Here is a 12,744-nt window from a genome sequence, read left to right as displayed (position 1 = left end):
AGCGGCAAACCATTCATATGGTGCAGTCAAGAAGTGAATGTAGACACAAGATAGATCTAATAAACATGTACATTTGTACCTTGGGAGTTGCATGTTGTTGCTTAGATTACAATAGTAAACTATATCAGTTTTTCTACTGGCACTTAAAAATAAGTTTGCAAATTCTTGTCATTAGCAATTGAAGTAAAATCTCAAATCACTAGGATTTAGTGCAGAAAATTGAGTTAATTTCACTTATGTTTTTCAGTTCCCCCAGTTTTAGTTAAAGAGTGGGCCGCTTACAAGGGAAAATCGCCCCAGACTCCAGAACTGGTAGAAGCACTTGCTTTTAGAGAGTGGACATGTCCAAACTTAAAGAAGCTATGGCTTGGAAAAGCTGTGGAGGACAAAAACCGAAGAATGAGGGCATTTCTTGCCTGCATGAGATCAGACACACCAGCTATGCTCAATCCCTCAAATGTTCCAACACACCTTCTGGTTCTTTGCTGCGTGCTGCGGTAAGTGAAGAGCATTGAATAACGGTGCAAGTCAACAGAATTTTTTTTTCCCACTATTAATGCATTTTGGAGTACATTTTTGTACAATGACTCTTAGCCTTTAAAATGTCTGAATATGAACATTTGTAAACTATAACTGTGTTGTTTTATGTCTCATGTTCTTTCCTACAATTTATTTTGAACAAATGCCATCTAATTTTTATGTTTCACAATGACATGGATCTTGCAGTATACCGTATATTCTGGGGAGAAAACATTACATAAAAGTGAAAAAGCCAAGTGTATGTTAAATTGTGTAAATGTTTGACATTCCAGTTTGAAAGCTAAGGCTTTATACAATTTACAAATCTGTTTCTGCTGATTGAATTTGAAGCCCCAGTATTTAATAAGGGAGGAAGAGGGAGAGTGGAATCTATCAACCTGTAACTTGATGTCTGTTGTAGGGAAAATGTTAGAATCCTATATGAAGGATGTGATAGCTGATCATTTAGAAAATAATGGAAAAAATTGGACAGAATCGAAGTGGATTAATGAAAGGGACGTTATCTTTGTGAAATGTGGAATTGCTTGAGGATGGTAGCATACACAAAAGAGAACCAGTGGATTAGTATTTGGATTTTCAGTAGGCTTTTAATAAGGTCACACACAGACGTTAGATACATACACTTAAAGAGCACAGAAATGCAGATGAATATACTAGTACGGATTGAGAATTGGTTACTGAACAGAAAGCAGAGTAAGAATAAACAGATCAATCTCAGGGTGCCAGTTACTGCTGAGGTACCACATGGATGAGTGTTAGGTCACAACTGTTTACAATCTACATAATTGATTGGATGTAGGAACCAATTTAAATATCTCCACATTTGCTGCTGATACCAAACTGGGTGAGAATGCAAGTTGTGAGCTTGGTGCAAGGATGCTTCAAAGGGACGTGGAATATCTAAGTGAATGGCCTTAAGCATGACAGATGGAAGATAACGTTAATAAGTGTGAAGTTATTTACTTAGTAGAAAAAGCAGAGACAGAAAATTAAATTGTGAGCAATTGGGAAGTGCAAGTGTCCTTGAGTCACAAATTAGCATGCAGGCATAGCAAGCAATTGGAAAGGCAAGAATTGCATGTGTTGATACATTGCATATTGCAATGCCTAATTACAGGGGCATGTTTCTCAGGGAATCCTTGAAGTTTCTAATCTCCAGTATTTTCTCCCTTTCTACATAGGAATGGGAGAAAGCTGTATTTTTTTTTCTTATTTCTTGGTTAATGATTAGAGAGGAATGCAATTAAAGTACTTTCTAAGGGTTATACCAAGTACCGGTAGTTGAAAGAATATTTAGAAGCAAGTCTGACCCATTGATCGTTTTGTTTTTCTAAATCTCATCAATGTTTCTTACCACATTGCTCAAACAGGCACAGTGTTTCTATCAAACTACCATTTCAAGGGGCTGTGAATGCAGTAGAGATATCTTGTTGCAATTGTATAGAGCTTTGTTGAGCTGTCACCTGGGGCATTGTTTACAAGCTTGGTCGTCTTCTTTTGGGAAAGGTATATATGCCATAGAGGAAGTGCAACAGAGGTTCATCTAAATCACTGCAGTGGTGGGATGGTCTTGTGAGGAGAAGTTGAGGAAACTGGGTCTGTATTTTCTGGAGTTTCAAAGAATTGAAACTTGCAAAATTCTTACGGGGTGCAACAGTGGATAGAGATAGGATGTTTCCTCTGGTGAATCTAGAAGCAGGGGACAATTTTATGACAAGGGTCAGGTCCTGTAAAACTGAGATGAAGAGGAAGTTCTTCGTTCATTAGGTTGGTAAATCTTTGCAATTTTCTGTCTTTCAATGAGCATTCACAAAGATTTTTCAGTAAGCTCTGCAGAAGTTAAGTTTCTGGAAACTAATAACATTCAGGGATTTGGAGATGGTGTGGGGAAAAAAATGACCTAGAGCAATCCTGATCTCATTCCCTGGGGACAAGACCTTGGCTATTCACCTTATCTATGCTTCTCATGATTTTATAAACCTCTATAAAGTCACCCCTCAACCCTGTACACTCCAGTGAACAAAATCCCAGCTTATCCAGCGTCTCCTTCTAATTCATACACTCCAGTTTCAGCAACATCCTTGTAAATCTTTTCTGAACCCTTCCCAATTTAATAATATCTTTCCTTTGGCAGGACGACTAGAACTGTACACAGTACTACAAAAGTGGCCTCACCAATGTCCTGTACAACCTCAACATTGTGGGTGGCACAGTGGTTAGCACTGCTGTCTCACAGTGCCTGAGACCCGGGTCCAATTCCCGACTCAGGCGACTGACTGTTTGCACATTCTCCCCGTGTCTGCGTGGGTTTCCTCCGGGTGCTCCGGTTTCCTCCCACAATCTAAAGATGTGCGGGTCAGGTGAATTGGCCATGCTAAATTGCCCGTAGTGTTAGGTAAGGGGTAATTATAGGGGTATGGGTGGGTTGCGCTTCAGCGGGTGTGGACTTGTTGGGCCGAAGGGCCTGTTTCCACACTGTAAGTAATCTAATCTAATGACATCCCAATTCCTATACTCAATGGCCTAAGCAATGAAGCAGAGTGTGCTTAACCACTGTGTCTATCTGTGATGCAACTTTCAAAGAACTATGTACCTGAATCCCTAGTTCTCTCTGTTCATCAACACTCCCCATTAACTGGATAAGTCCTGCCCTTGTTTGTTTTACCAAATTGCAGTATCTCACATTTATCTAAATCAAACTCCATCTGTCACTCCTCAGTCCATTGACCCTATTGATCAAGATCTCTTTGTAATTTTTGATAACCACCTTTACTGTCGATTATACCACCAATCTTGGTGTCATCTGCAAACGTACTAACCCTACATCCTAACTTCTCATCCAAATCTTTTATATCAATGATAATTGACAGCTTTTGGTTTTTTTTTGGTTAAACATAGTAAAATCAATGGTTAAAATAATGTTTAGGTCAAATCGACAGAATTTTTCCTTTTTTTCCCCAAAACTAGTGAACATTTCTTGCCATGTTGATCAAATCATTAAGGACATTTAATGCCTCTGTGAAGTTGTTAATTGCACATGTTGTTCACTGACAATCTCTTCTGAAAGATTATATGTGAATTCAGGTGTTATCGTATCATGAGCAATTGGTTGCAAAATGGTTAGGAGGTGTAGACATGTTTAATCTGTAGACTTATTGAGTGACGAGAATCTTCTTTCAAAAGAAAACTATGCTAATAACAGACGGGATGTCTTTATTTAAGTAGCATGATCTTCTTTGAAAATTTCTCTGTCCTATTTCTCGTCAACACACTGCCCCTCAATGACATCATCCAAAAGCACAGATTAAATTTTCATGTACATATTGATGATGCCCAAGTTTACCTCTCCACCACCTCCCTTAACTTTCTGCACTGTGGCTAAATTACCAGATTGTTTATCCAATCTTCAGTATTGTACAATCAGGACCTTTCTCTAATTAATCATTTTTTCCAATTTCTGTTCTAACTTTATTCCCTTCCAACTGACACCATCTCTCTTCCTTTTGATGGTCTAAAATTAACTCAGTCACTTTGTGTAACATTTAATCCAAAGATAAACTTCTGACCAAATATTCATGCCATCACGAAATCACCCTATTTCCACGTCCATAACTTTACTCGTATTTATCCCTTTCTCAGCTCCTCTGCTGCTGTAACCCTCTTTCACACCTTTGTTACCTCTAGACATGACTATTCAAATGCACTACTGGCTGGTCTTCCACATGCTACCCTCTGTAAACGTCAAGTCGTCCAAAACTCTGCTGCCTGTGTCTTAACTCACAGTAAGTTCTTCATCTGTCATCTCTGTGCTTGTTCAATTTTAAAATCATTCTTGTTTCAAACCCCTCCATAGCCTTGTCCCTGCCCATCTCTATAACCTCCCATCAGCCTTGTAGTCTTCAGAAATCGCTGCGTTCATCTAATTCTGTTCTCTTCAGCATCTCCATTTTAGTAGCTGTACCATTGGTGGTGTCCCTTCAATTGCCAAGGTCCTAAGCTCTGACAATCCCTCCAAGACTCCTCTACTTCTCTTGCCTCTGTTCTTTAAGAAACCTATAAAAACCTACGTCTTTGACCAAGCTTTTGGTTGCTTGATCTGTTTTTCTTTCAGCTCAATGTCATATTTTGATTTATAATACTCCTGAAAAGAAATTTGGAATATTTTATCATATTAAAGATGTTGTATAAATCCAAGTTTTTCTTGATATGCACTAAAAATATAAGCTTATGTTTGTATATCCCTTATAGATACTTGTTGCAGTGGCCAGGGGTGAGGATCCTTCGTCGCCATGAACTTGATGCATTCCTTGCACAGGCTTTATCTCCCAAACTTTATGAACCAGATCAACTGCAGGAACTTAAGGTAGTCATCATGGTTGCTTATGTTTTTTCCCAATCTAATTAACTTCAGAGACATTATTACACACCTTTGGAGTGGTGAGACAGGCCTCAACAGTGAGGTTGCTTGTTCAACTAAAAACAGGGCTGTTGATAAAATTGAGTTTTTAAAAAAATTTGCATTGAGTTTGCATGTTTAATTTATTATAATAAAATTAATAAAGACTAAATAGGAAATTGAAAAGGTGTGATTTTTCTGAAGAATACCTGAAGTGAAATTGTTACAAAGGTACTTTCTCTTCGTTTTGTGACATATTACAGTTTTAACATTTTTAATTTGTTTGTACCACAATAATCCAAAATCAAAACTATGCCTCTGTTCATAAAAATACTAAGTTATTTACTGCCTTGAGTAAAGTGGTGAAGGAGCTGATGCTGAATGAACATACTTGAATGTGCATCTTAGATTTCATATGAAGCTGCAGTCTTTCTGCTGTAATAGACTTGTTAACATTGTTGAGGTCCATGGCATCCAACAGCCAGTGACTGCTTAGATAGGAAATTGATTGTAACAAAACCGAGAATAGTGATGAACTGTTGCTATAGTATTTCCAGGGCTGTTGTTGAAATCACTGCTCTTTTTGATAAATACTAATGGTCTAGAATTCAATATAGCATAATTTCTGAGTTTGAAAGAGGTACAAAACTCAGGATAAAATTACAACAATAATAGATCTTGAAAGGTATAGACTGGCAATTGCATGACCATTGGAATCTTAACGGTGAAAGATGTGAAGTGATTGATTTTGCTAGGAAGAGTGAGGTGTGCAATATGAACTAAATGGTTCAATTTTACATGGCATGTATGGGTACTCCTGAGAGTACTTTTACACAAAATTGAAAGGTAACAGATTGGTTAAGAAGGCTGTAAGACAAATCTTTTCAATTGAACATGTGTGAAAAAAGAAGGTGATGCTAACCCTTCATGAAGAACTAGTTGGACCCCAACTATAGTGACCAGTCTGAGCACCACACTAAGAAGAACATGAAAACATGAGAGTGAGTGTAGAAGAGATTTATTGGGATATTACTGAAGTGAAAGACATCATTTTATTTGGGAAAGTAGCGAAATTGCAGTTTTTGACCTTGCAGCAGAGAAAGTTAAGGGGCAATTTAATTAATAGATGTGTTCAAAATCACAAAGGTTTTTAGTAGACTAAATAAGAGAATCTGCTTCTGGTAGCCAAAGGATCAGATGTCAGAAAATAGAGATTTAGAAAATTTTTGACAAAGGGACTGTAATGTGGGAATTTTAAAAATTTTTATCAAGTTACCATCAGAACTGCATTGCCAGGAAGTGTAGTGGAATAAAATTCAGTAATGCCTTTCAGAAGAAAATCAGATAAAAACTTGTAGTAAGAAAATGTGCAGGAAAATGGGGAAATGGCAAGTGAGTGGAACAAATTGAATATCTTTTCGAAAATGCTCACGCAGACATATTGGGCAGAATGGCCTCCTACATGGTAACATTCGATTTGCAAATTGTGTACCCATGCGTCCTACCATTTACATTTGAATTTCCCAAATTTGAAGCAGGCGTAATTAAGTATGAACAATATGGATCAAAGAAAACACAAAGGCTCCACCATTATTTATTTTTGAGACTAAAAATGAGATTTTAGCTCCTTTAAACCATTATTTAACCATGTTTAACAATGTTCTCAATTTTTCATGTGTCTTATTACTGTCAATTAAGAGTTCAGAATCAGGAGTTTGTCCTGTGGGACTTGAAAATCTTATTGCCAAATTGAGAAACTTTTGAACAAATGCAGATTGGCAGATGCTCTGATTTGAGAGCTGGGGAGAAAGCATCATTAGAAGAAACTTGTTTAGACTCAGAAGATCAATGCAGTTTGGTCCATCCTAGTATCTTACCCACACGTGGAATTCTATAACTTTTTAAATCACATCTTTGCTTTTTAATCAAAGTCCATAAAATGCAGATTCCTGGCTAGAATGTTCAGTTTTTCACAATGAATGTCATCAAGTGCATCTGGCAGAAGTCATCTGGAGATGTGGGCATCATTATTAACCCCATTCAGAAGCAAGTCCAAGGTATAAAATCAAAATACTTTGTTGGAAATCTGAATTAAGATAGGAAATGATAAACACGTCAGAATTGAGCAAAGTTAGAAATAATTTTTAAGTGGAGGAAATGGTGAAGGATGGGAAAAGCAAAAGAGAAGGTCTGTAATAAGGCAGAAGACAAGATGTATTGGTCTTGCTCTTGTTTTGTTTTCTCTTGTTTCAGCTTTGTATGGACAACTTTATTCATTATTTCCGTTAGTTTGCCATTCACAACTCTCCTAAACGCATGTTTTGTTGCTCTCCCTCTTGCTACTCCTTTTGGTGTTTCATTGCATTTTAAATCTTGTAAACGCTTGACCATGTGGTCTGTTACTATTTTAGCCCAGTATCTAAATGTAGTCATTTCTGTTTTGCATAAACTTTAATAAAACAACATTGAAAATGGATTGTTCAAAGTTAATATTTTGAAGACTGGAAGCTTAAACAAAAATGTTAAATTCACAACTCAAGATCATATTGTCATCTCTGAAAGATAAAACTTAGATGATTTTGCTTTATTCGTGCTTTTTTCTAAATAGTTGTGAGGCAAGGTGGCAACAAATTAACGAGTTGTTCTGCTGAAGATGTTAGACTAGACCTGAGTTTGCTGAAGTCGTTTTTTTGAGGTGATAGTGTGGATACACCTGCAATGCAATTGGAAGGGAGTTCCAGGATTTTGACCCAGAACACTGAAGGAATGGCTGCCCTTCTAGATGGTCGTGGTCACAGGTTTGCAAGGTGCTGTCCAGAGACTGGGTGAATTTCTGCATTGCATCTTTTTGGTACTATACACACCGCTGCTACTGAGTGGTGTTGGTGGAGGGAGTAAATGTTTATGGATGTGATGCTAGTCAAGTGGGCTGCCTGGTCCTGGATGTCTAGCTTATCTTACAGACTGCAGCAGCAAATTGGTTGCTGTTTTGTAGAGGGACAGTGGGAGTAGACAGTCTCCTGGAGCAGATAACCCACCTACCTTGGAGTTCTAATTTGGAGGAACTTCAGTAATGGTAATTATAGCTAAATGATTGGAGTTTGATTGACAATTAAATTTTATAAAAGTAGCATTAAGGCTGACCAAACCTGAAGTGCATAATTTTCCAAGACTTAGCAATGTATGCTAAAAACCCTCATTTGTTTTGTTTCTGTTGTGCTTCATAATCCTTGCATTAATTATTACTTTTTTTTATGTCTGTCTGAGTTTTAAACTTTCATTTCAAAGTTACTTAGTGGATATCTGACAAAACAATCTGTGGAATTTATATTAGTGGAAGTTAATGCTTATTACAAAATACAAAATAAACGTAAAGTTTTAACATTTTCCTCCGTCTTTTACTGAAATTGGTTTTTGTTTGTTTTGAGAATAATTACAAATGGTCACATAATTAAGTCCCATTCTTTGGGTCAGATTTTGTGGCCCTGAAAAGGGACCAAACTAAAGAAGAACAGCAAAACAAAAAAGGCCTCTAGCCAGTGTAGGTGGATGTCTTGCCTCCTTTTCAGCTTGCCAGCTCATATCAGACAGCTTAATGTCAGATTCTGCAGAATTGTCACTGAGCCATGTGGGCTTCGAAAACCTTTTGTGACTCAAGTGGGAAGAGGTTGGAATGGTCGTGGAGGCAGGACAGACAAAATGCGAACCTCTTGAAAAGGGTAAGTTAGAGGATTTTTGTCAATTAAGGTAGCATTGGAGAAGATCAGTGAGCAGGAGATATTACACCATACATGGGCCAAGTCTTGGGCAGATTCCAATTTTCAGCAGTCTGGCCCAAGGAGTCTTGTGTATGTGTGTATTTAAATGCTGACAACTGAGGTTCAGATCTATTGCCAGCACTTACAAGGGATCATTGGACTGCTTGAGAAAACTGGTGGGTCCGGTCCTGTTCTGTCATTTAACTTCCTTATGAATATTTGTGTGATCTTCACATGGAAAATCCCGTTTACTGATAGCCCGGTAATGGAAGCGGGGTCACTGCATGGTATCTGCCCTGCTTCCAGTGGCAAATCTGGCCCCTCTTCTGATTGTATAAATGGTTTTCCTGCTGTACTAGTAATGCAGTGTCCTGAACTAAAAATACAAAGAATTTGATTTCAGAGTCTTGTATGTCAGCTTAATAATTTAAATTCAGTTCTCAAATAAACAATAAAGCCTAAATTATTAACTGTTAGATTGTTGTTTTGAAAGAAAAATCCACAACTGGTTACAGATATCCTCTGGGAAAGAATATTTGTTGTCAGTTATTTTGCTATATATGTATAAATGTGGAATCGAGATAATGAAATTACTCTACAACACTGTCCACCTGTAAACACCAAAAAAATACAAGCTAGGATATCTCAACCTCTATGGATCAGACCAAAGTTGACCATCCATACTAATTTCAATCAAGAATATGTTGACAGCAGCCCAGATAACAGATGGTAGGAGGAAGCTCCATTTAACATTCCTATCTCTACTCTGGTGAAGCCTAGCATTTGAGTTCAAGAGGGAAAATTGTATCTTTAATCAAAAATGCTAGGTGGATGATCCCATTGGTCTCTCCTTGAAGTTGGTAGTATGCACATATTATTGCCAAGTCAATTCATGTAGATTTATTCCTGTGTGCTTTCTTCCCCAGATTGAAAGCCTAGATCCCCGTGGTATCCAACTTGGAGCATTGTTTATGAGCGGCATTGATATGGCATTATTTGCAAATGATGCATGTGGGCAGCCAATTCCATGGGAGCATTGTTGTCCATGGATGTACTTTGATGGCAAACTTTTCCAAAGTAAGCTTATAAAAGTGAGCCGGGAAAAGGTGCCCTTGATTGACCTCTGCGATGGTCAGGTATGCATAATTAAGTTATCAATGAGAATATTTTGATTGTTGTTTGATAATGTATATAAGTTTGTTCACTTTCTGATGGACATTGAAATGAGGATGGAACAATCAACTTTAGAAAATAAATACTGTGGCAGTTAATATTTTAATTGCACCTGTTTAAGCAGTACCAGAGACAATTCTGAAAAAGTGGCATTTGTTCAATATAGAGTGAGGCAAGAGTTCAATATCTTAAACGGTAGGAGTGCTGCCTGATTTGCTTCTTGAAGCTTCCATAGGTAATTGGATTGTTTCTAAGTACTGAACCAGATGCAGCAGGATAATTAACAACCGCATCCTTAAGCCAAGGTGAGGAAAATTGGACAAGGTTACTACTTTTGATTGTTGACTAGTGCCTTACTCAAATGGATCAATGTGTTGTGGTTGTCTGGACCACACCAAACCTGGCTGTAAGACCTCCACACCATTTGAACAAATGAGAAATACTTACTGTTGAAACTTATTCATGAAGATGTCCCTTCACTTAAGTGCTGGAAGTCTGTGAGCATCAGCAAATATAAATGGGCGAATTTAGTTTGAAGTGAGAAATTTTATCGCTGGTGTATTTTGTATTTGTATGTTATAAGATATTCACGCTTGTATAAATTATGAAATATCTTGCCAGTTTTCTTATGCCGTCAGTTTTCTGAATAGTACACTGGGGTATTTTTTTCTTTAGTAGATGAAATGAAAATTACAAATTAATAATTTAAGAAATTAACTGGATATATTTGATCCAGGATAGAGGTTCCTAAACTAGAAACTTTTGAGGGTTGAGGAGAACCGTGCATGAAGAGGACACAAGCAATGACTAACAAGTAATACGTGCAATTCGTATGTTCTCCACTATTATCACTATTGCAATTCTTTCACTTCCCTTAGGCAGATTCCCTGTGCTCATTCCACTTCTGCCTGTGAGGCAGGTATTTTCAATATCCTTCCATGTAAATGTGTTTGTTTCAGTTCAGAATTTGAGTTGTTTTCTTCCTGGTTTGTACATTTGTTCAGCATATTGTTTGAAAATACTCAAGAGCCTTGTGTGGTTGCTACTGTGGAACAATTTAAAAAATAACAGCACATCAGTGACCATCTGACTCTGCTTCAAAAAGTTGTTAAACTGTTCTTTGTCTTGATTTCCCTGTGTTAAACCCTTTGCCAGCCCGTGGAGGGTATGGATGAGTAGCTCTCCTTTTAAAATGTATCAGCTCAACAGGCACTTTATTGTCTTGTACTCTGCACCTTCCTGAAAAGCTTATTTTTCCTCTGCCTCTTATTTACCATCGTTTTAAGTTGAGTGTTAGGTTTGTAACAGCTTTTAAACATGAGTTCCTGATATTTTCACAGAAAAGAATGAATCTATATTTTAATTCCTCCAAAGCGTTCCCACAAAATAGGCGTTGTGCTGCCCTCCCTCTATCCCTCAAACAACTTGACCACGTACTTATTCTGGTTGTAATCTGAAGGGAATTGTGCATCATGCATCGAGTTCATGTTCTGTATACAGGAAAGATGGGGCTTGCAGTCTACCTTTTAATAGATGTTATACTGTTGTATAATGCCTATCATACTTCACCAACCAGTTTATGCTTAATTTGCATTAATCAGGAGTGTGTCTTGATTAACACATGAATTTTGATAAAGTGATTCCAGGAAATAACTAGAATTCATATTGAAGTCCAAAGATATTAGGGTGAAGAATTGCAAGTTATAGTAACCGAACTATTCTGTATTATGGATTTTTAGCTACGTTTACTTGAAAATAAATGATGCCAAAAGTGCTATTTTTTTTAGAAGGGATTATGCATGGTTTGTAGAATTCAAGAAGGTTTTGAGGAAAATTAGTTTTGAGAACTTCTGTATTGAGTTGGTGGGACTACAGTCTGATTTACAAAGTTTCTGATGTGCGGATTTACACCTGAACTTTCCAGTGTTAGTCAGGTACAGATGAAGAATTTTCCTATGAGAAAATGTAAAAGATTCATTGTAGACTCAATGTAGTCTGCACTTTCAAATTGTAGTGTTATGCAATTATTTCTAAGCAACAGTTTTGCCTGTTGAAAGGAAAAGTCCTTTTTTCCAGCAAAACCAATTTATCTGGACAACTTAACAATGCATTTGCCTATGTTTTTGCTGGCACTTAGCCTGAAGACCCTGACCAGGAAGCTACAGAACAGCAGTGAAGAAGGTCCATCAGCATTGGCTTGTGTCTTGGGATAGTGAGTGTCTGCTCAACTGGGTCGGCAAGTGGTGTTAGGTGTATTAGAGTTGGGGTTTCAGTTTAAGAGTTACACAAGCTAGTGTACGTTTTTAAACTATTAAGCTTAACTCACCCTCTGAAGTCTCCTAATTTTAAGGGGTGTTCTCAGGTTTTAGACACAGGGGGATTACTCATCAGATGTTTCAATTTCCTGAGCAATTCCCATAAAGTCAGTTGCATCGGAAATTCAGCATGATCCCAACACGCAGCTCCAGTTAATGCAGCATCAAAAGCCATCTGGCCATTGGAACATCTGGACCAAGGTATTTGGGACATAAATATTGTTTGGGAACATTGGTACAAAGTACATGTTTTGAGGATATCACAAAATATCTGTGGGTGTTGGTTTGCAGTACAATGTAATAATAGACATTAGGCTGTTTTTGCAATATTTTTAAACTAGGTATTTAGTTTGTATACCATTGTTTGTATGTACGTCAAATATTAAGTGGCACCAATGGGATTAAGAGTGGACTGGTTGATCAAATATTCCAGTTAATTAAGAGATCCACAAATCAATGTGAAAGCATACACTAAATAATAAAAATGTAATGCAGAGGGTATACACATCACTGTTATGCAATGTTTACAGCATAAATCACTTAAATAATAACACAACTTTGC

The 12,744-nt window shown here is 37.4% G+C and overlaps 1 protein-coding gene across 2 annotated transcripts in view; it reads left to right on the top strand.

Annotated features, from left to right (window-relative positions):
* The window catches only part of fam120c (family with sequence similarity 120 member C), a 134,437-nt gene that overhangs the window by 100,230 nt on the left and 21,463 nt on the right, over window positions 1-12,744 (top strand). For both annotated transcript variants that reach the window (XM_060835558.1, XM_060835557.1), the window contains exons 11-13: window positions 248-497; window positions 4,789-4,903; window positions 9,621-9,830. In XM_060835558.1, the coding sequence (XP_060691541.1) occupies window positions 248-497; window positions 4,789-4,903; window positions 9,621-9,830 (575 nt within the window). The remainder of the gene's footprint in view (window positions 1-247; window positions 498-4,788; window positions 4,904-9,620; window positions 9,831-12,744) is intronic.

The sequence above is a fragment of the Hemiscyllium ocellatum genome, chromosome 14 (assembly GCF_020745735.1).
Source record: "Hemiscyllium ocellatum isolate sHemOce1 chromosome 14, sHemOce1.pat.X.cur, whole genome shotgun sequence".
Taxonomy (NCBI): domain Eukaryota; kingdom Metazoa; phylum Chordata; class Chondrichthyes; order Orectolobiformes; family Hemiscylliidae; genus Hemiscyllium; species Hemiscyllium ocellatum.
The sequence above is the reverse complement of the archived record's forward strand: the minus strand, read 5'-3'. Positions and strand labels throughout refer to the sequence as shown.